The sequence below is a fragment of the Cervus elaphus genome, chromosome 18 (genome assembly GCF_910594005.1).
Source record: "Cervus elaphus chromosome 18, mCerEla1.1, whole genome shotgun sequence".
NCBI classification, from domain to species: Eukaryota; Metazoa; Chordata; class Mammalia; order Artiodactyla; family Cervidae; genus Cervus; species Cervus elaphus.
Genome location: NC_057832.1, coordinates 113,438,254 through 113,462,285, shown reverse-complemented (window position 1 = coordinate 113,462,285; position 24,032 = coordinate 113,438,254). Strand labels below are relative to the sequence as shown.

At 40.3% G+C, this 24,032-nt stretch overlaps 1 protein-coding gene across 4 annotated transcripts in view; it reads left to right on the top strand.

The window, feature by feature from the left end:
• Positions 1–24,032, top strand: part of TPK1 (thiamin pyrophosphokinase 1) — a 358,776-nt gene that overhangs the window by 66,572 nt on the left and 268,172 nt on the right. For all 4 annotated transcript variants that reach the window (XM_043871993.1, XM_043871994.1, XM_043871991.1 and 1 more), the window contains exon 3: positions 13,117–13,188. In XM_043871993.1, coding sequence (XP_043727928.1) covers positions 13,117–13,188 — 72 coding nt within the window. The remainder of the gene's footprint in view (positions 1–13,116; positions 13,189–24,032) is intronic.

The window sequence follows — 24,032 nt, the reverse complement described above, 5'->3', positions numbered from 1 at the left end:
TGGATTTAACACATTCAGGATCTGTTTACGTTTAGAATCTGAAAGCTCAAATGACAGTAACTGGGTATGTTCTCAGGTCTACAGGACTCAGTGGGATATTATTAAAACGATCTCTTTTCTTCCCTAAATAGGTGCTAAATGTAAATCCTCATTTAACTTTAAAAGACTTAATCTGTTCTCATAGGAAATACCTCAGAGCTCTTCAATTTTGCGGTTGTACTTCTGCAGACCGCCTCCAGTTTCTCTGTGTGTGTGTGTGTGTGTGTGTGTGTGTGTGTGTGTGTGTGTTACGATGGTCAAAATACCATTTTGCTGTTTCAACACAAGATGATTGGTTTTGTTGCTGTCTTTTCTAGTGTCCTTACTGGAATATTATGTATAATATGCATTTAAGAGTAGTATTGGGGCTTCCCTGGTGGCTCAGAGGTTAAAGCGTCTGCCTCCAATGCGGGAAACCCAGGTTCGAACCCTGGGTTCTATCCCTGGGTCGGGAAGATCCCCTGGAGAAGGAAATGGCAACCTACTCCAGTATTCTTGCCTGGAGAATCCCATGGACAGAGGAGCTTGGTAGGCCACAGTCCACGGGGTCGCAAAGAGTCGGACACGACTGAGCGACTTCACTTTCTATTGTGGGTCCCAGGACTTAGAAAGAGTCATTGTATTTTATAAGGGCGTTATTTCGTTCTGTGAGGAATTGTACTGTGTATGGAGACACTGCTGCTGCTGCTGCTAAATCGCTTCCATCGTGTCCGACTCTGTGCAACCCCATAGACGGCAGCCCCCCAGGCTCCGCCTTCCCTGGGATTCTCCAGGCAAGAACACTGGAGTGGGTTGCCATTCCCTTCTCCAATGCAGGAAAGTGACAAGTGAACGTGAAGTCACTCAGTCATGTCCAACTCTTAGTGGACTCCTCCATACCTGGGATTTTCCAGGCAAGAGTACTGGAGTGGGGTGCCATTGCCTTCTCCGATGGAGACACTGGTTCCGGGCAAATTAGGGGAATCACTTGATTGTTAGAGTAGCTGACATCAGCTTATTGGGCCTGAAGTCGGAGTTGGATGAGCTACTCAAAATACATGTAGAGTGCTTTCTATGCAAATGAGGAGTAAGCAACAAAGAAATTGAAAGGTGTGGCCTGTCAGATAGGAAAAGCGCCAATATAGGGTGTATCCTGAGAAGCCCCTGGTGGCTCAGTCGGTGAAGAATACTCCTGCAATGCAGGAAACTCCAGTTTGATCCCTGGGTCGAGAAGATTCCCTGGCTAAGGGAATGGCTACTCACTGCAGTATTCTTGCCTGGAGGATTCCCTGGACAGAGGATCCTGGCGGGCTACAGTCGATGGGGTCGCGAAGAGTTAAACACGACTGGGTAAATAAACCACCACCACCTGAAAAAGTGAAGGGAATAATATGTTTCAGGAATGATATGAGAAGTGGCCTGTTCTGTTATGCTACTGAGACATGTTGGGCAGTATGAGATTTGGGATTTAGCTGTTGAATTTTTACACCAGAAGGTCATCAATGACCCTGGCAGTAGTTCTTTTCAGGAGATGCTGGGATCAAAATTTCACCGAAGCAGGTTTTGCTCAAGAGTGAAGCAGAGAAACAGGGTGGAAGCTGAAGGTATAGGGAAGAAAGACAGTGTAACTTATCATCCAAACCAGGACACTGCTCATGGAAGAGGGCACAGTTTATTATTATGCATATGTATCTAAATTGTACTGAGTGGTCACTCTTAGTCTGGGCGGGCAAGAGAGATTTCTCAGGAAGCATCTCTTTGTCTCTATGTTTTCTGTCTCTGAAGCAATTTCTTACTTTCTGTGACTTACCAATTCTTAATCTGTTGGTAATGTGATTATTTTAATAGACTTTGGTATGGAATATTTGTTCAGAGCTTTTTAATAGTTCTGCTTTGTCTACATGCAATTTATTTCCTCAAAGAATGAATTGACAGTTTGGATTTCCCTATGCACACTTAAAAGAAAAAAAGCTTGCTCTTATATATAGAAGTTTGTGCAATATAAAAAGTGAAATTTGGTGCCCTAGAGTTTTCATTGTTTAATTGAAATACTTTTAGGGATGAGAGATTCCTAATAATGGTCTTTGGTCCTCTGACAAAATAACTATTATGTATAATGACTGGTGTGTGTTTTGGCTAATATAGATTTTATCTGAGTTCCAGTATTTTTAAAAAACAGATCTTAAATCGTGGATAACTTGGAAATGCATTGCAGTAAATCATTTTTCTATTGTAAATTATATTTTATTTCAATGTATTTTCATTTAGAGTAGTGGTGTTCAATCCTTTTTTGATCTCATGCCATGTTAGCTAAAGAAAAAAGCAACCAATTTATGTTTATTTGTAAAATAATTGCAAGTGCTTATCATTGTGATATATATACACACTTTTTTCAGAAAACAGCCATTAAAAAGTGAGATAAAGATGAAATGGGCAGTGTTTTAAAATAATGTTGGTGTTATGATGGCTTTCTTCTGTCATTAGCTTGAGGCGCTGGACCAGTGGTTCTCAATTATGATTGCCTACAGGGGCTTCCCTGTGGCTCAGATGGTAAAGAATCTGCCTGGAGTGCAGGAGAGACCTATGTTCAGTTCCTGGGTCTGGAAGATTCTCTGGAGAAGGGAATGGAAATCCTCTACAGTATTCTTGCCTGGAGTTTCCCACGGATAGAAAAGCCTGGTAGGCTACAATCTGGGGTCGCAAAGAGTCAGACACGACTGAGCGACTAACACTACAGAACAATAGTAGACTCTCATAACGTTTTTTAAAAAAATCATGATACAAATGCCCTCCTGCAGGTACATTGAATCAGAAGCTCTAGGAAAGGTGATTGGCTTCTTGTTGTTGTTTGATCTTTGGTTCTGATATACAGGGAAGTTGAGGTCACTGTTTTATATACTTAAGGGTCAATACTTCACTTCCTCTCTCCTCTTTCCTTCCTCTCTGTTCTCTCCTTTCTCTCTTTACTCTCCTTTTCCCTTCCTCCCACTAAGCTCTGGCCAGGACTAATTAGATTGTATTTGAGGTTTGTTAGATCTAATTCTATGGCACCGCACTCCAGTACTCTTGCTTGGAGAATCCCATGGACGGAGGAGCCTGGTAGGCTACAGTCCATGGGGTCTCAAAGAGTCGGACACGACTGAGCGACTTCACTTTCACTTTTCACTTTCATGCATTGGAGAAGGAAATGGCAACCCACTCCAGTGTTCTTGCTTGGAGAATCCCAGGGCTGGGGAGCCTGGTGGGCTTCTGTCTATGGGGTCGCACAGAGTCGGACACAACTGAAGCGACTTAGCAGGAGCAGCAGCAGATCTACTTCTAGAAGTTACCACTTTGGCCAGTTTATTGTATGATGCTTTGGTAGACTTTGTATTATCTTCAATATTGAAGAATATTTAAAAACTACTCAGTTCAGTTGCTCAGTTGTGTCCAGCTCTTTGCAACCCCATGGATTGCAGCATGCCAGGATTCCCTGTCCATTATCACCTCCGAGAGCTTTTTCAAATTCATGTCCATCGAGCCGGTGATGCCATACAACCGTCTCGTCCTCTCTCGTCCCCTTTCCTGCCTTCAGTCTCCCAGTGTCAGGATCTTTTCAAATGAGTCAGTTCTTTGCATCAGGTGGCAAAAGTATTGGAGTTTGAGCTTCATCATGAGTCCTTCCAATGAATATTCAGGACTGATTTCCTTTAGGATGGACTGGTTGGATCTCTTTGCAATCCAAGGGACTCTCAAGAGTCTTCTCCAACACCACAGTTCAAAAGCATTAATTTTTCGACACTCAGCTTTCTTTACAGTCCAACTCTCACATCCATACATGACTACTGGAAAAGCCATAGCTTTGCCTAGACGGACCTTTGTTGGCAAAGAAATGTCTCTGCTTTTTGATATGCTGTCTAGGTTGGTCATAACATTTCTTCCAAGGAGCAAGCATCTTTTAATTTCATGGCTGCAGTCACCATCTACAGTGATTTTGGAGCCCAAAAAAATTAAGTCTGTCACTGTTTCCACTGTTACCCATTTATTTGCCATGAAGTGATGGGACCAGATGCCATGATATTATTTTTCTGAATGTTGAGTTTTAAGCCAACTTTTTCACTCTCCTCTTTCACTTTCATCTTTAGTTCTTCTTTGCTTTCTGCCATAAGGGTGGTGTCATCTGCATATCTGAGATTATTGATATTTCTCCTGGCAATCTTGATTCCAGTTTGTGCTTCCTCCAGCCCAGCGTTTCTCATGATGTACTCTGCATAGAAGTTAAATAAGCAGGGTGCCAATATACAGCCTTGATGTACTCCTTTTCCTGTTTGGAACCAGTCTGTTGTTTCATGTCCGGTTCTAACTGTTGCTTCTTGACCTGCATACACACATTTCTCAGGAGGCAGGTCAGGGGTCTGGTATTCCCGTCTCTTTCAGAATTTTCCACAGTTTGTTGTGAACCATACGTCAAAGGCTTTGGTACAGTTAATAAAGCAGAAATAGATGTTTTTCTGTAACTCTTGCAAGGCAAACCATTCAATATCACAGTAATCCAAGTCTGTGTCCGAACCAATAATGCTGAAGAAGCTGAAGTTGAATGGTTCTATGAAGACCTACAAGACCTTCTAGAACTAGCACCCAAAAAAGATATCCTTTTCACTATAGGGGACTGGAATGCAAAAGTGGGAAGTCAAGAGATACCTAGAGTAACAGACAAAAATGGCCTTGGAGTACAAAACGAAGCAGGTCAAAGGCTAACAGAGTTTTGCCAAGAGAATGCACTGGCATAGCAAACACCCTCTTCCAACAACACAAGAGAAGACTCTACACATGGACATCACTAGATTGTCAATACTGAAATCAGACTGATTATATTCTTTGAAGCCAAAGGTGGAGAAGCTCTATACAGTCAGCAAAAATAAGACCGGGAGCTGACTGTGGCTCAGATCATGAACTCCTTATTGCCAAATTCAGACTTAAATTGACGAAAGTGGGGAAAACCACTAGACCATCCAGGTATGACTTAAATCAAATCCCTTATGATTATACAGTGGAAGGGAGAAATAGATTCAAGGGATTAGATCTGATAGAGTGCATGATGAACTATGGACAGAAGTTTGTGACATTGTACTGGAAGCAGTGATCAAGACCCTTCCCAAGAAAAAGAAATGCAAAAAGGCAAAATGGTGGTCCGAGGAGGCCTTGCAAATAGCTGAGAAAAGAAAAGACACAAAAGGCAAAGGAGAAAAGGAAAGATAGACCCATTTGAATGAAGAGTTCCAAAGACTAGCAGGGAGAGATAAGAAAGCCTTCCTCAGTGATCAATGCAAAGAAATAGAGTAAAGTAATAGAATGGGAAGGACTACAGATCTCTTCAAGAAAATTTGAGATACCAAGGGAACATTTTGGAAGAAAAGTTACAACCAACCTAGACAGCATATTAAAACGCAGAGACATTGCTTTGCCAACAAAGGTCTTTCTAGTCAAAGCTATGGTTTTTTCAGTAGTCATATATGGATGTGAGAGTTGGACTATAAAGAAAGCTGAGCACCGAAGAATTGATGCTTTTGAACTGTGGTGTTGGAGAAGGCTCTTGAGAGTCCCTTGGACTGCAAGGAGATCCAACCAGTCCATCCTAAAGGAGATCAGTCCTGAATATTCTTTGGAAGGACTGATGCTGTAGCTGAAACTCCAATACTTTGGCTACCTGATGCAAAGAGCTGACTCATTTGGAAAGACCCTGATGCTGGGAAAGATTGAAGGCAGGAGGAGAAGAGGATGACAGAGGATGAGATGGTTGGAAGGCATCACTGACTCAACGGACATGAGTTTGAGCAAGCTCTGGGAGTTGGTGATGGACAGGGAAGCCTGGCGTGCTGTAGTCCACGAGGTCACAGAGTTGGACACGACTGAGTGACTGAACTGAAGGGAACATTTCATGCAAAGATGAGCACAGTAAAGGACAGAAATGGTATTGATCTAACAGAAGACAAGATATTAAGAATAGGTGGCAAGAATACACAGAAGAACTGAACAGAAAAGATCTTCATGACCCAGATAACCACGATGGTGTGTGTGATCACTCATCTAAAGCCAGACATGCTGGAATGCAAAGTCAAGTGTGCCTTAGGAGGCATCACTATGAACAAAGCTAGTGGAGGCAGTTGAATTTCAGTTGAGCTGTTTCAAATCCTAAAAGATGATGCTGTGAAAAAGTGCTGTACTCAGTAAGCCAGCAAATTTGGAAAACTCAGCAGTGGCCACAGGGCTGGAAAAGGTCAGTTTTCATTCCAATCCCAAAGAAAGGCAATGCCAAAGAATGTTCAAACTACCGCACAGTTGCACTCATCTCATACGCTAGCAAAGTAATGCTCAAAATTCTCCAAGCCAGGCTTCAACAGTGTGTGTTCTGTGAAATTCCAGATGTTCAAGCTGGATTTCAAAAACAGAGAGGAACCAGAGATCAAATTGTCAACATCCATTGGAGCATTTAAAAAAAAAAAATAAGCGAACTAGTCAGCCCTTTGATAAAGATTAGTTTGTGTTGGTCAGGCCCTCAGTCGTGCTGCTGTTTGTGACCCCATGGGCTGCAGCACACCAGGCCTCCCTGTCCTTCACTGTCTCCCGGAGCTTGCTCAACCTCACGTCCATTGAGTCAGTGATGCCATCCAACCATCTCGTCCTCTGTCATCCCTTTCTCCTGCCCTCAATCTTTCCCAGCATCAGGGTCTTATCTAAGGAGTCTGTTTTTTGCATCAGGTGGCTAAAGTATTGGAGCTTCAGCTTGAGCATCAGTCCTTCCAATGAATATTCAGGACTGATGTTCTTTAGGACTGTGTAGTTGGATCTCCTTGCAGTCCAAAGGATTCTCAAGAGTCTTCTCCAACACCCCAATTCAAGAACATCAATTCTTCGGTGCTCAGCTTTCTTTATGGTCCAACTCTCACGTTCATACATGACTCCTGGAAAAACCTAATAAGTTGAATAAATGAGGGTGCACTGCTGCTCCCACTGTGTGGGGCTCCTTTTTAATCCCTTAGGCGATCTCATGGGTAATCTGTACGCCATGACCACCTACTGTAAGGACACCTGGGGTCCCAGTGCCCGTCTGCTTAGTAACTAATGCTGTCTTAAGTTCTCATTGATTGAAAAAGGCTAACCCTTCACTCTTGAGTTGGATGACTCAGTTTCTTAGATAATTGAATCAGAGATGTGAATAGGATCTAGCTCTGCATATAATCCAAATAATTTTATTCTCAGAGATCTCAAATGAAAAGTAATTGGTTTTCTTGATTTGCTATTCTATTGTCTTTTTACTTTCTTAATTAAAAGAAAATATTGATATAATTATTTTCCAAGGATGAAACAAACCATCTTTGCCCCTCCCCTTCTTGGATTTATACCCAAACTCCAGAAACACTTTTGGACTCTACTTATATGCCAGTTATGTTATATGGAATAATTGTGAAATAACTATTTTATGGAATAATTTTCAGTTCTGTTTTTTCCCTTGCCCCAAGGTGTTAATAAAAATTTAAGACTTTATTTTTTAAAAAAACAGCTTTATATTTACAGAGAAATTGAGATGATGGTAGAAAGTAGTTCCTATGTATCCCCCTATTTTCCCTTTTATCTGCACCTTCTATTAGTATGGAGTGTTTGTTGCAATTAACGAACCCATATGGATGTATTATTATTAGTTCCGTAGCTTATTCAGATTTCCTTAGTTTTTACCTAATGACCCTGCTGTGTCCCAAGATTTCATTCAGCCTAGAGTACTATGTTTAATTGTCATGTCTCCTGGGAACCTGTTGGCTGTGGCGATTTCTCAGACTTTCCTTGTTTTCATTGACCTTAGCAGTTTTGAGGAGTATTGAGCAGGCACATTGTAGTATGTGTCTCTGTTGAAATTTTTCTAAATTATTTTTCCTGCTTTGACTGGGGATATGGAATTTGGAGAAGAAGATGAAAAGATAGAATGCTGTTTTCATCACCGTGTTTATGACTGTTGATGCTGACCTTGATCACCTGGCTGAAGTGGTGTTTGTCAGGTTTCTCCTCTGTAAAGATTTCCCCCCATTTTCATAGTGTACACTCTTTGGAAGGAAACTTCTCTGTGCAACCCACAATATGCAGAGCCCACAGCTGTGTTTCCACCCTTTAGGATGGAGTATCTCCTTAAGTAAATAGTCATTTCTTTGGAATTCTGCTTGAGATATGTCTCTTTCCTCCTATTGTAATAATTAACTCAGTCATTTTTGTTGTATCAGTACTGAGTCATGAATTTTTATCTCTCTACCTGGGGTTGTTAGCCAGAACTATTTTGTTACTTGAGCTGTTCCAGTTTTGACCATTGGGGTGTTGGGAACTCTTCGGATTCTCTCTTAGCCCCCTTTGACGTACTTCCATCAGTGTGGCTGTTTTGTTTTTTGGGTTTAGGGGGAGCGCTTCCTTACTTTCTGGCACTCTCTGACGGTCCAGGCTTGTCTTATTATGAATTTCCTTTCCCCAATCACAAAACAGAAGCAGCCTTTTCTCCTAAGAAGCAGGTGTTTCTTGGCTGTTGTTTTTATTTTGTTTTGTTTTTAAATAATAAAATCGAGGAGAGAACTACATAAGAATGAAAGCAAGTTGGCATGCCCCTCCCACCTTTGTTGTTTAACTAGTCCTTAGCTGTCAGAGGACCTCTTCACTTTGTTAGCTCAAGGCTCATGATTTAATGTCATTTTGATTGTCTTTTTCATGTCATGAACTTGGACTTGTGAGTGTTGCTTGTGTCCTTAGCCACTCAGTCATGTCCAGCTCTTTGCAACCGCATGGACTGTAGCCCCCCGGACTCCTCTGTCCATGGGATTTCCCAGGCAAGAATACTGGAGCGGGTTGCCGTTTCCTTCTCCAGCGGATCTGCCTGAGCCACGGATTGAACCTGCATCTCCTGTGTCTCCTGCATTGCAGGCAGATTCTCTACCCGCTGAGCCGTGAACTTGGACATTTGTACTTAATTCAGAGTTTCCAGGCGACTTGGAGTACTTTGGCTCTGATCCATTCAGGGTCAGGGGTTTTTCATCATCTGTAATTGAAATCCCTTTGAGAAAGCAAATCAAGGATTTTGACTTATCCTATATTTCTCTTTGAGAAAGAATGACTCATTCTCCTCAGAATGAGGGGAATGACTAAGTACATTTGATTTTACAAATTGTATTTTTTATAGCATAAGGAAGAAATTCTTCCTAGCCTTTCTCTTAAGTCTTTTTGTACATCCTAGGGATAGCATCCGGGTGAGAACTTGAGAAATATTGGGTTGGCCATAAGATGGTATGGAAGAACCTGAACGAACTTTCTGGCCAACCCAGTACTTGATATAAGACTATTAGTTTCCTTACTGCTATGGTCCTGACTACTTTTCTAAATTCCTACACATTTAGTGAGAAGTTAAGGTCCTATGGTTCAGTGTCTGAGGCTGATGTGGACTTCTCTCTGCATTGAGATTCTCTCATAACCTATTTAGGAACTGTGGGTGGTTCTGGGTACTACATTTTCTGCAGCCTAGTAGGGACTAGTAACCATAAGGGTTTTGAGGTTAAAATAAATGCCAAAGTGACTTCATTTAGTTTTAATTGCAGAGGAGTCTAGATTAGAAGAGGAAAGAATATCAGATCCTAGTACCTAAAGATCTTTATGCATAGAACCAGATTAACATAAATGCTATGTATAGAAATAGCTGGAGTAGTTAATTCTTGGATAATATCATTAGCAAACTGAACTATACATTTTCAAATGTCTTCGTTCTTTTCGAAAATGCTTTCACAGATAACGCCTTAATGAAGGTATGGGTTTTAGAGGAGCAGTGAGGTGGATAATAATGCTTTTCCCCTTCATCAGATTGTTCTTTGAGCCACAAAAATACTGAGTTCACATATCAAAGAATCAGTGACAGAAAGCAGTTTGCTCCTTCACTTACACATACATGCAATATTGTTGAATGCCTCCTTTAGCAGTGCAGACCTTGCCAAAGATTAAAGGACCATTGGTTTATCCTAACTATTAGCTCCTTGCCATTAACGTCGTATCAAGCACTTACAGGCTATGAATCTCTTACCCCTGTTGAATAAGTGAACAAGTTGAAGTCTTCCTTCCTGTGTTTTGATGCTTGCCTGCTCTTTGTCTTTTCCACTTTCTCTCTTGATCATCTTTACCTTAACCCAGTGAAGACCATGATCACCCCATTAATTAAAATTCAGTTTCTCTCTACAGAATAACAACCCCAAGGATTATTGACTTAAAGTAGGAGTTTAGTTTTTTTTTTCTCATATAAAAGAAGTCTGGAGTCAGGCATTGAAGTGCTGGCACAGAGGTTTCATGGAGTCATCGGGGACCCAGGCTCTCTCAGCCTGTTGCCTTTGTTCTTTGCATCCCAGGTGGCTGCTAGACGGTTGTTCATTCACCAGTCTTGCTCCAGGTGGCAGAATGGAAGAAAAACAGAAGAAAAAGTCCCCCCACCCCACTTTAAGGAGACTCCCTAAAAGTAACATACTAGGCGCCTCTATACATTTTCTTGGCCAGAGCTTAGTGCTATGACTACGTTTTGCTGGAGAGAATCTAAGAGTTTTTCATCTGGACAGTAATATGCCCAGTAAAACAAAAAAAGCCAGAAAGTCAAAGCAAACACCAAAACCGAAACCACAAAAGCCCCTCAGGATTCTGTTGTTGAATAAGAGGAGGAGGAATGTTGTGCAGTAATCACTGGTTTTTGCCACTATCATTCACTCTGATGCAGCCCAAAGATGCCTCCTGGCTTCCCCTCACCTCTGGACAAGTGATTTTGCCAGTTCTCCAACCAGCCATCATCACCATCTTGTTTATACCAACTCCTGTTTCAACATCCCAGAATGAGTGGAAAAAGTCCTGAATTTGAGACAAATCTGATGTCCCGTGTCTGCTAGTTGATCCCAACTGAATTCCTATTTTTAGACCTGTGGATATTCAGCTCCTGTAGTCCATTTCTTGCAGCAGTTATTTTTGATGTCCATTCGACTTTCATATTTTGACTTTGTTCTTGTTTACTTTCTTAGGAGGAAATCAGTCATCCTCTGCCTTTATCTCAATTTTGTGTATCGCTGTGATAGTCCATCCTTTGCTTCAGTCTCCGTAAGTGGAGACTTATGTGTTTTTATCAATAGTGTGTAAGCCTTTGGGCCAGGGTTGGGGGGGTGGGTATGTTACTTCCCAAAGGAGACTACTTTGTGCTCTATAAATACCTCTTGAATGAATGAATGAATCCTTTCCCTTCTCTCTCTTACTTCCCTCTTCCTAATTAGAATACAATATATTCTATATTTAACATACTTTCTCTGGACTTTGCTGCCTTTTTCTCCCCCATTTCTCACAGTTCACTTTTTTATGTAAGAAGAGGCATCTCAGTTTTCTCACTCCTTGTTCTCTTTTCTGTCCTCTGAATTTTCAGACTTTTCTTTGACATTTTCGCCCCCTTGTTAGCCTTTTCTCATCGTCTAGCCTCTTTGATGCTGCATTATTGGTGCCACATTCTTGGAAATACTCTTAGTTCTTTTACCTTTGTAGCTGTTTCTTCTCTATTTCCTTTGTTGACATCCTTCTGCTCTGTAACACTGAGCAAAATATGACGATTTATGTTTGCAATTTGTTCTTTTCTCTCTCTGCCCTTGCTTTGCAGTATCTCAGCTGCGTGTCTGCACTTTGACCTTCGTCTGTCATCTCCGTTTGGCTGATCCTCCTGTATACATAAATTGGTTTTACTACTCATTTATGCATCACTCTTAAATACTTCCTGGATGCCAGGACTGAAATTTCTCTGTCATCATAAAGAGCATGTGTAAAATCTGGAATGTTAGGTGCCCGTCATTAGGATGTTGCCGCCTAAACTTTCCGTGGTAACAATCCTACTGGCCAAAGATAGCAGCTTCCTGTGGGTTGTCTTTTCTGTCTGGAATGCCCTTTTCTTTGTTCTGTCCAGCTATCTCTTTAAGATCAAGTTCAGAGATCTGCATATCACCAAGATTTCTAGGATGACACTAGACTTTACTGACTTTCTAGGCTTTGAACTTCTGCCACATTCATTTATCTGTTACCCGGCACTCCTCCTATCCTTGTGTTGTACTGTATGTGGAATAAATCGTCTTTATTATAAATATCTTATCTTGCAGATACCCTGTAATCTTATTCCTCTTCGTACTCCTGGTGCTCGATATATAATCGGCACTTAATAACATTTGCTGTGGATGATGGCATCCCCTTTTCATTTCCTTATCTTGTTCCATTTCTAACACTGAGATTGCTTAAAAACACAATTAATTTTTCTTATCACCAAACAAACATTTCTTTTCCATAAATGAAATGAAATGCTCGGACTGAGCTGAATGACAGATTTTCAGCCAGCCTCATTGTGTTCTGCTTTGCACTTTTTACAGTACGTTATAAAAGGCTTGAAAGATTGTTGGAGAAGTAACTTTTCTCCATCTTTCTTGGTCTTTTGAGTGTCATCTAAAAAGTGGGAATAAAAGAGTCATGAAAAGAGCTAGTAGGATTTTGGGGAAATAAAGTTTTCCATGGGTGAGTTCAAGTGGGGCCAAGGGGGAGATTGAGAGGGAAAGAGAGACTGTGACTAAATGAGGATGAAAATGCATGTAAAAGGACACACCCATTAGACCCAAGCAGCTTGGCAGACATTGAGGTGATACCAAATAGCCAGGTAGAAGGGTACTTGTGGCAAAGTGGTGTGTATATCTCAAATCAGGGGCATTTTTGCTGTGCACCCCTACAAAAAGAAGCATTTGTTGTTGTTGTTCAGTTGCTAAGTTGTGTTCAACTCTTTACAGCTTCATGGACTGCAGTTGTTTTTATGAACTATATTTTGATAATAAATTCCTCAGCAATACAGTGATGTGATGGACACGTGGAATAAAGTAGATCCAGTTAACCTATGGTGTCTTTTAAAATCCAGGTATAAGAAATCAGCTGCGATTAAAATTTAGCTCTGTGTAGACTGAAAACCTAAACTAATAAGAGTATGACTCCAGACTCAAATTAGGGAACACCAGACTTAACTTCACTTGTTTACTTGATTTTGCTTTTTTCCCGTAGGGAGTTTGAAATACTGCCTTGTGATTCTGAACCAGCCTTTGGACAAATGTTTCCGTCATCTTTGGCACAAAGGTAACCTTAATTGGCATTCATGTTTCTTTGCTTTCTTACTCTCCTTTGGACTAATATGACGGTTAAATATCCCAGAAGCCAGCTGGAATACTAAAAAGTGCAATTTATAATATGCTGATTTAATTATTGAGTTATCAGAAGATGTTATTATTGCTTCTCTGCTAATCTGTTTATACACGTGGTTTCCAAGGAGTGGACCTCCAAGGACAGAATTATAATATAGCATCACTCTACTGTATATCATAACTATTATGTGGATGTTTGTCCTAAGTACTTACAAGTGTTTGTTCAAATGTAAATCTTTTTGGATCCAGTGACAGCAAAAAACCTCCACAAGCCTCACTCATTCCAGCATTCAGTAATTAGATATCTTCAGGATGACAGGAAGATATTACCAGTATATTAGAATTTCTAGGGGTGCAGAAAAATATAGTTAAAAATAGAATATTTTTACCAAATTAGGCTTCTATGAAGTTTCATGTAAGAAATAGGCTTTATTAACTCTTCTACATTATTCTTTGATTTTTATAGAATTAACTCAAGAAAGTGGTATTAAATAGCATTTGCTGTTTTGGACCTCTGTTCTTCTTTAATGAAGTCTTGTTTTTTTTTTTCCTAAGGAATACTTTTGCTATGTTTTCAATGTAAGTTTGGGATCAAATTAGATAAACAGAAATCTTGATTCATGATACATTGTAGTGCATTCTTGATTTTCCTTTACCAGCCCAGAATAGTGTTCTCATTGTTGAGGTTGTGTGTCTTAGAATGCAAATCTGTTACGTTAATCAGCTCACATCTGACAAAGGTAGTTGTTATACTAGAGGGAATAAATTATTATATAGATAATTTTGTAGAAAGAGTTCTTCTTGTTCAATATGCTCAGGATGAAAACTCTTGGTATTCCAAATTTAGCCAACTTTAAATTAGCTAACTTAAAATTTCACATTGTAGCTGTACTAACATTGCCCTAAAAATAAACAGTTACTTAACTATTAACTTATCTTTCATAGCACTTACTGCTTACTTACCTGTAATTAGGTAGTTATTTGGGTATCTTAAAGCCAAAAGGTCTTTTTCGTCACTTTATCTCTATTGTCTAGTGCTGTGCGTGGCACATAATTGCTTAGTAATTAGAGTGATTGAAAGAAAGAATCTAATATGGTTGCTATTGCTCATAAAGACCAAAGCATACTGACTAGACACATCTTTTTTAACCTGAACTTATTGTATCATGTTTTATAATATTTTTAGGAGAGCGTGTAAAACTGTGTTTTACTGCAAACATTAAAAATTGATAAAATATTCATTGATAGGTGTGGTTAGAAACCTTGGATGATGAAAACCACAACTTAAGCCTCATATTTTGGGGGTGTTAATGGTCCTGTTTTGCACATAGTGTGAAATGATGTAGATTTTTGAGCTGACTGAAGTTCTTCATTTCATTAGTTTTTCTGCAGTGAATTTGATTTGAAAATGTCTCAGGCCTGACATTCACCAGATAATCATTTCAGTTCAGTTCAGTCACTCAGTTGTGCCCAACTCTTTGTGACCCCATGAACTGCAGCATGCCAGGCCTCCCTGTCCATCACCAACTCCCGGAGTTTACCCAGACTCATGTCCATCGAGTCGGTGATGCCATCCAGCCATCTCATCCTCTATCATCCCCTTCTCCTCCTGCCCTCAATCTTTCCCAGCATCAGGGTCTTTTCAAATGAGTCAGCTCTTCGCATCAGGTGGCCAAAGTATTGGAGTTTCAGCTTCAGCATCAGTCCTTCCAGGGAACACCCAGGACTGATCTCCTTTAGGATGGACTGGTTGGATCTCCTTGCAGTCCAAGAGACTCTCAAGAGTCTTCTCCAACACCACAGTTCAAAAGCATCAATTCTTCAGCACTCAGCTTTCTTTATAGTCCAACACTCTCATCCATACATGACTACTGGAAAAACCATAGCCTTGACTAGACGGACCTTTATTGGCAAAGTAATGTCTCTGCTTTTTGATATGCTGTCTAGGTTGGTCATAACTTTACTTCCAAGGAGTAAGCGTCTTTTAATTTCATGGCTGCAGTCACCATCTGCAGTGATTTTGGAGCCCAAAAATATAAAGTCAGCCACTGTTTCCACTGTTTCCCCATCTATTTGCCATGAAGTGATGGGATCAGATGCCATGATCTTAGTTTTCTGAATGTTGAGCTTTAAGCCAATTTTTTCACCCTCCTCTTTCACTTGCATCAAGAGGCTCTTTAGTTCTTCACTTTCTGCCATAAGGATGGTGTCATCTGCATATCTAAGGTTATTGATATTTCTCCCGGCAATCTTGATTCCAGCTTGTGCTTCATCCAGCCCAGAGTTTCTCATGATGTACTCTGCATATAAGTTAAATAAGCAGGGTGACAATATACAGCCGTGGCGTACTCCTTTTCCTATTTGGAACCAGTCTGTTGTTTCATGTCCAGTTCTAACTATTGCTTCCTGACCTGCATACAGATTTCTCAAGAGGCAGGTTAGGTGGTCTGGTATTCCCATCTCTTTCAGAATTTTCCAGTTTTGTGGTGATCCGCACAGTCAAAGGCTTTGGCATAGCAATAAAGCAGAAATAGATGTTTTTCTGGAACTCTCTTGCTTTTTTGATGATCCAGCAGATGTAGGCAATTTGATCACTGGTTCCTCTGCCTTTTCTAAATCCAGCTTGAACTTCTGAAAGTTCACGGTTCATGTATTACTGAAGCCTGGCTTGGAGAATTTTGAGCATCACTTTACTGGCGTGTGAGATGAGTGCAATTGTTGCAGTAGCTTGAACATTCTTTGGCATTGCCTTTCTTTGGGATTGGAATGAAAACTGACCTTTTCAGTCCTGTGGTCACTGCTGAGTTTTCCAAGTTTGCTGACATATTAAGTGCAGCACTTTCACAGCATCATCTTTCAGGATTTGAAAGAGCTCAACTGGAATTCCATCACATCCACTAGCTTTGTTCATAGTGATGCTTCCTAAGGCCCACTTGACTAATCATTTGATTTGCATTAAAAAATGAACACTTGGTCAGTACATGTATATGAAGGGAAGTAAACGTATCTAAAGTGTCCTGAAGTGTACTGAAGTGGTTAGATAATTCTTATTTCCCAAGTAACTTTTCTTTAGGTTATTGAAATGCTAAATTCTTTCACATATGCCTGTAGAATAATTCTTGTCATTTTGGAGCCATGAACCATTATAAAAAGCAGCTCTGTTAACACAGAGTGAGAAATAGGTTTTTTGTGAATCTCATAACAGAGGCTGTGGGCTTGTGTTTGTGCTTCTGTCCTTCTAAGAAATGGCAGTGAAACAGGAAAACTCTGAGCTTGAGCTGATTTTCACAAAAGAGTGTCCCAGAAGAAAGCAGCATCGGTGGTTTGGGGGAAGAGACAGAATTGTGTCTTAAGATTTCATTTCAGCAAGTAAGTCATGGCTGGAGGCTGCCCTGCTGTTTCTCTTGAGCTTATTTATGCATGCAGCATTTTCTGTAACTTCTGTGGATGTGAAGATTTTGCAAGAGCAGAAATTAAGTGGTGAGAGCTGACCGCAAAACTGAAACACATGAAAATTTGAAGGCTACTGCATAGCGTAAGTCTCTTATATAAAAAATCTATATTTTACCTTTAACCTATATGTGAAAGGCTTCTGTTGAGTAGGTATTTTTTGAGATTCCTTTCAAAGGAAAGACTACTTTGAAGATGTTAGTTCACATGTTATAAAATCTAGTTTAAATGACTAAAGAAGGGCTTCAAGGGAGGTTAAAATTATAAAAGTTTTTGAGTGGGTTTTCCCTCGACTACATCATGAAGTTTTAAGGACTTTTTGGTCACAATTCTTGGAATAAATATATTCCTACCTGTCTTAACATTATGTACCCTGGATTTAATCTGGGGATATAAAATAAATATTTGATAGGTAGGTAGATAAAACAACAGAAGTCTAGTTAGTATCTCACTAAGTGTTCTGTGGCAATCAGAGATTATTGGCCTTTGTGACTATTACTGTTAGATTTCTTAACCTCCCTCCCTCGCTTTTTTTTTTTCCCTTGAGCCAGGCTTTCTCTTCCAGTAAATGTCTTTTTCACCCTGAAATATATAGTAAGTGAAAGAAACAAGAGATGTCTGTGTTTGAATGGCTCTGGTTATTTCTTGTTGTGGGTCAGTGTTTTTCATCTTGGGGTCACCAAGCTTACTGGGTCCTCACAGGTAGTAGAAGAGGTCTCTTGAGTTACATGAAATTGAAATACAAAAAAAGAAATAAGAAACCCACAGACATTCATTTACGTGGGATAAGGTTGCATAGATTGATCACATATCAGAGTTTGACTTTCTGAAGTATATCCTCATTTTTAACGTGAGTTCCTGGCCTCACCCTGCCTCTTTCATTTGATCCACAGAACAGTGGTGACCATATTAATCAGATTATGAATCGATGATCAGGTTATGTCAATGCCAGGTGTTTAATCTTTGGCCTTATAGCTTTTTCCTCTAATAAGGAATTGCTTTCCTTTACTGGGTGTCTGTCTCTCTCGTTCCTCTGGAAACCAACCTTAAGATCACATGAGGATATGGGCAACATACTCTGTTCATTTGGGATGAGGCTTAAGTCATAAGATATTTTGACAGACCCGGTGGGTCTTATAGGTTAAAAGGAGGCGCATGTGACATTTCATGAATTGAAAAATAAGCAAGGTCTTTAGTTTTGTAGTATCATTTTTTTCTCCCTTCTGTTCTGTTTGTAATGGACCTGTTGAGGCCCTTCTGTGCCAGACATGGGGCTCGAAGCTGGGGGTGGGACTCTGGGCTCTGGGTTTTGGTTGGAATGGAGAGCTGGTGGGGCAGGGAAGGGGCGGGTGGGACTCTGGGCTCTCAGTTGCGGCAGGGTGGGAAGATGGGGTTGTGGAGGCATATGGTTGCAGCCTGTTCCTGACGACAGCATCTTCATCAAGAGCCACAAGGCCTCAGAACGAACGTGCTGTATCCCTGCTTCTCAACAGCTGTGAACCTATTGTATACAGCATTTGATTAATTGCATCTGCTTGGCTCATGTCTGTATGCTTGTCTTTCTTTAAAGAAAAACACTTTAGCTGAATAAATATTTTTTAACAGAATCATGACTTGCTCCACTAATTATAAAGATTTTGTGCTCGCGATCAGTACTGCCGTCAGGTTGAAGTTTGAAGTGACGTAGAAATCTGCTATAAGGCATCTTGTTGTATTGACCCTTTCTTTTGTGAGTTATGCACCCCAGGACTGTTTCCCCTGATGACTTGAAGTGAAGCTCAACCAAAGTTAACACATTTACAGTATGGAAAGCTTTCTTTTTCCTTTCCCTTTCTGTTACCATCTCTCTATTCCATGGGACTTTTCTTCTTTCAGTTCTGGTGTCCATTTTGTTTATTTTCATTAAGAGAAATTGGATACTTGTCATTTTTATGTGTAGATTGGTTGAATTGGTTGGTAACTTTAAAATACTTGGCATATTAAAGAAATAGCTATTCATTCATAATGTATTTGTATACATTATGTCTATTAGAAGAATTTCAAGGGAAACATTTTTGATAATCACCTTGAAATTTCAGAATCACCTTAGGGTTATTCCTAAAGCTGACTCTGAAAGGACTAGTCATAGTCCATCTTTTTGGTTTTTTTTGCTTTGTTTTTTGAGTGTGTTTCTAATATAGTTTTTCCTCGGTCCTCATATTCTACTGCTGCCCCATCCTACGAATTTAATGACTGATATAATTGAACTGCCTTCTTTTTTGTTGCCTGAAATAGATTTTTACTGTACTTACTCATCTTTCAAACTCTGACTCGTCTTTAAAGGTCTAACTCAAATGCCGCCTCCTGCGTATAAAAGCTTCCTCACTTAGTGTGCCCAGGTAGAGATTTCCTCCCTAGTATTTGTCCTTTGCTTCTCTTACTTAGAAGTATCACCTGGTCCCTCCTTGAGGCTCAGCTTCTTAAAGAAGGATACAGAATGCTTAGCAGAGGTGTTTTCCTCCTGGTTCCGGTGAGATGAGCCTGGGAGCAGCCATTGTGGATCATCCTAGCAATTGCTGAAGGTCAGGGTCTGTCTTTGGTACTGTCTAGGTGCTGGAAATCCTTTTGCCCTGCTGTGAACCAGTTAGCGGGCAGCAGGTGCATGTACACACACTCTCCCCCTGCAGCCGAGATTCCTCTCGTTTCTTAGCCTCGGTTGGGTCCCTTTTCTATTTCTGCTGAACTGGAGCTCTGGTGACTGATTTCTTTTTTCCTCTGCTCTAAGACTCCCAAATGCTTATTTTGTATTTCCTAGTGTAACCATTCAGAACTGCTGTTTTCATTAATCTCACCTCCTTTCCTCATAGCTCATGTGCAAGGAGTATATTCCTTTTTTCCTCTTTCATTTTATGTCTTTGACAGTTGAAGTGGTGACAAATGTGTCATTGGAATATATCCTCTTTGTCCATTAAGGTATTATGCCTTTTATTATAGAGAAGTGTATAAAATTATGCAATTAAGCAACACCCTTATCTTCTGACTTTAATTTCTAAAGAGATTTATTATATATTTTTACTGCAGTGCTTGTAATGCTCTTTTCTTAATTTCTTTGTGAGAATGGTAGATTAACCTTATTTTGAGAAAATACATGCCTCAGTTTTACCCTGGATTTTCATCTTTAATTATAGAAGTATATGTGCTTTTTAAAGATTTAAAACATCACTTTTTATAATGAGACAGTGACAGTCCCCATTAGCTATTTAATATTTCCTTCATTATTTGTTTTATACTTGCATTTTTTCTTTTTCATTATTGCCCATGAAATGATTTTTATGTGTATTTTAACCATCAGTTAAGGTAGTAGATGAAATGCTGTGACTAAATAGGAAAATGCCCCTAAAATAGAGATTGCCAGGCCATGTGACTCTGTATCCATAATGGCAGCTAGTATAGAGGTTTAGACAGCCTGTTTTAGTGTGTTTTTTATGCCATTTAGATCTGTGTCCTAACTGGTATGTTGGTGTTTAGTGTAACTAGAAAATGGCTTCAAGTTGGTATGGCTACTTATATTTCAGTAAAAATATATATATATATATATATATATATTATATAAACATACACTTTTTGAACTCATTCATTCATTTATTTACATTTGCTCCGTGTTAATTTACAGGGACTTACGCACAGACTTTTCTGCTGATGGTAAGCCCAATAAAGTAAGCCTGATGCGTGATGAGTTACAAGACTCCAAGCATGTTGTTAACAGTCATGCTTGCTAGGGAAGCTCAGCAGGACCTTTGTGGTCCTCTGTCCTCACTGAAACGGTGTAAAAGTAAAACACAAACAAAAAACTCCAAAGGATTCTAGAATTCTATCTCTGCACTAAGCAGATAGTTGAATGCTGCAGAAACCTAGTTAAAAATAAAGCATCACCTTTGGGTCAGCTATCCAAAAGTGAATTCAACAATTTGCATTTCTTAAAGCTGATGGTGTCCAACGCTTTAGAAGGTATCCTGTCATTTTCCCAGTCAGAGTGCTCAGGTCTTAGGTGGCCTTCCCTGAAATGCAGACGTTGTCATGGTCACAGCGCTTCCCAGAAATTTGTTACAGAGACATAAAGTTTTCTCCATGGTGGCTTTTCTCCATTCACTTGTAACACAGAGCTTATTCAGTTAGTTTGAAGGTCTTCTGAAAGAGTAGTCTTTGGAGAAGCAGTCGGAGAAACATGGTGTGAATCACCACCTTTTGCCCACATTGTGAATTTTTATCTTACCCTTAAGAATCTGGAAACATTTACTTTTACCCCATCCTGCTTTAAAGTTTGATCTCTAGATACTGTTATGTGTTAGGTAAATATTAATGTTCCTATGTGTGTTAATTTTTTGTCCTGCTTTGCTTAGTGGCTTCTTCCTTATAACAGTTTCTTGGAAGGCAAGCTGAGTCTCAAAGTTTATTTTTAGAGTGCATGTGTGCTCAGTCATGTCTGACTCTTTTGAAAACCCATGGACTGTAGGCCACCAGGCTCTTCTGTCCATGGGATTTTCCAGGCAAGAATACTGAAGGGGGTAGCCTTTCCCTTGTCCAGGGCATCTTCCTGACCCAGGGGTCTTCCTGACCTGCATCTCTTGCATCTCCTGCATGGACAGGCGGATTCCTTACCACTGCACCTAGGAAGATAATGCTACTTAATTGAATATAAGTCAGTTAAGGCAGGAGGAGAGGGGGACGACAGAGGATGAGATGGTTGGATGGCATCACCGACTCGATGGACATGAGTTTGGGTAAACTCTGGTAGTTGGTGATGGACAGGGAGGCCTGGCGTGCTGCAGTCCATGGGGTCACAGAGTCAGACACGACTGAGCGACTGAACTGAACTGAAAGTCAGTTAAAGAACATTACCACTGGCTAATATTTTTGTACAATTACAGAGTAAAACCAAGGTGAACTTTTTTAGAGTCCTGGTCTTTGGGGGAAGCTGAGCCTCTCTGAGCATTTGCTTTCCCAGTAATAGCTGCTCAAAGTCTCAGAAAGAAGCTGCCACTGGGAAACAGAAAAGCTAGTAAGAGGATGACCTCTTTCCTGCTCCACTCAGAAGTTTGGTTGCGAGGAGGTCTGATCTGTCTCCTCCTGCACCTGAATTTACTGGCAGTGTTCAGAACAAACCAAATGGGGCATCGTAGGGGTAAGTCATAGGGCAAAACACTTGTTTAAGCTAGTATGGGAGTGACTATTTGTTGTTCAGTTGCTAAGTCATGTCCGACCCTTTGCAACCCCATGAGCTGCAGCATGCCAGGCTTCCCTGTCCTTCATTTTCTTCCGGAGTTTGCTCAAATTCATCCCCATTGAGTTGGTGATGATATCTACCAAGAGATGATATCTCATTCTCTGCCGTCCCCTTCTCCTTTTGCCTTCAACCTTTCCCAGCATCAGGGTCTTCCCTAATGAGTTGTTTCTTTGCATCAGGTGGCCAAAGTGTTGGACTTTGAGTATCAGTCCTTTGAGTGAATATTCAAGGTTGATTTCCTTTAGGATTGACTGGTTTCATCTCCTTGCTGTCCAAGGCATCTGAGGAGTCTTCTCCAGCACCTCAGTTCAAAAGCATCAATTCTTCAGCGCTCAGTGGAGGAAATAGTCTATAATTTTGAATGTATTCAATAGAACTGAACAGTGTGCAGTGTTAGATACCTATAATAGCAGGATCTCTGTGGAAGTGAAATAGAGATACCCTTTAATCAGACATCCTTGCCATCTCAATCATTATCATAAATTTGGTTTTTAAGGGATTTGCTGGTTATGACTACCTGGATAGGTAGAATATCGTGTGTGTTTTTGTCATTTAATTGCATCCAAGCAAAGATCCAGCTGATACTTTAGCTGGGAAAATGCTGGGCTTTAGGGTATCTGAATTTTCATTCAGATGATCCAGGAAGCATCTGTTCTACTGATGAGTAGATTAGTCATTAGACTTAAGAATCCTGTAACGGTGAGGCTTAGCACAGTTTATTGAACTACCAAATTGACACTATTTGTGTCATTTTCTGTTCTTAGTGGTTCACAGAACTTATGCTTTGAGCACATTTAGGTGAACATTGAGCCAAAGATCTGATGAGCAATTTGCATACTTGGTTCTGGCCCATTAAGCAAAACAGTTATGTACAAGCTGTAGTCCCTGTAAATAAGGCTGGCAGGAAAGATCTGTCCCACTCATACAGAAACATTTGAGGACTACAAAAAGTCATTTAAATAGATGCCATTTTAATGTATTAGTGATACAGAACAAAATGCGTGTAGTTTGATTTGAGGCTGGAAATATAATTTATGACTCTCATCCCAAGATGATGGCCCATCGCTGTTGAATTTGATCTTTCATTATTTTGGGTGTTATAAATGTCAGGTATTAAGGACCTCAGTGTTATTTCCTTAGGCTTCACTCTCAGATCATCATGTTGTGTGATGTTTTGTTTCAGTAACTACATTATCACAGGGCACTGAAGAAACATACCAAGGCCTAAAGTACTTCATGGTTGTGAAGCATTTGTAATTCTGCTGTGCGTCCTGATTTCATGGTGCTTTGTATGAACTGCTGTGTATGTGCACGTGTGCTCATTTGCTCAATTCATGTCCACCTCTTTGCGAGCTCCTCTGCCCATGGAGTTTTCCAGTCAAGAATGCTGGAGTAGGTTGCCGTTTCCTCCAGGTTATCTTCCCCACTGAGAGACCGAACTTGTCTCTCTTGTATTTCCTGCATTGGCAGGTGGATTCTTTACCCTGAACCACTTGGGAAGCCCATGAACTGTGTACTTGATATTTTAAAAAGTAAAGTAATTTTAAAATACCAAGTTTCACAGTATAGCATTTTCTAATATGTTTACTGAGAGTAAAAAAATTCCAGTATTTCCTTTTTTAATTCATATCTTTCTCATTGTTGGTGTCAAAAAATAATAAAGGCCGATGATGGTTTTTTCCTCCCCAGTAAGTCATAAATGTGCTTCGTTGATAGCTCAGTTGGTAAAGAATCTACCTGTAATATGGGAGACCCTGGTTTGATTCCTGAGTCGGGAAGATTGGCTGGAAAAGGGATAGGCTACCCACTCCAGTATTGTTGGGCTTCCTTTGTGGCTCAGCTGGTAAAGAATCTGCTGATAATGTGGGAGACCTGGGTTCGATCCCTGGGTTGGGAAGATCCCCTGGAGAAGGGAAAGGCTACTTACTCCAATATTCTGGCTGGAAAATTCCATGGACTGTATACAGTCCATGGACTGTATAGTCCATGGGGTCACAAAGAGTCAGACACGACTGAGCGACTTTCACTTTCAAGTCATATGTATGACTGTAAGAATTAGCATTATA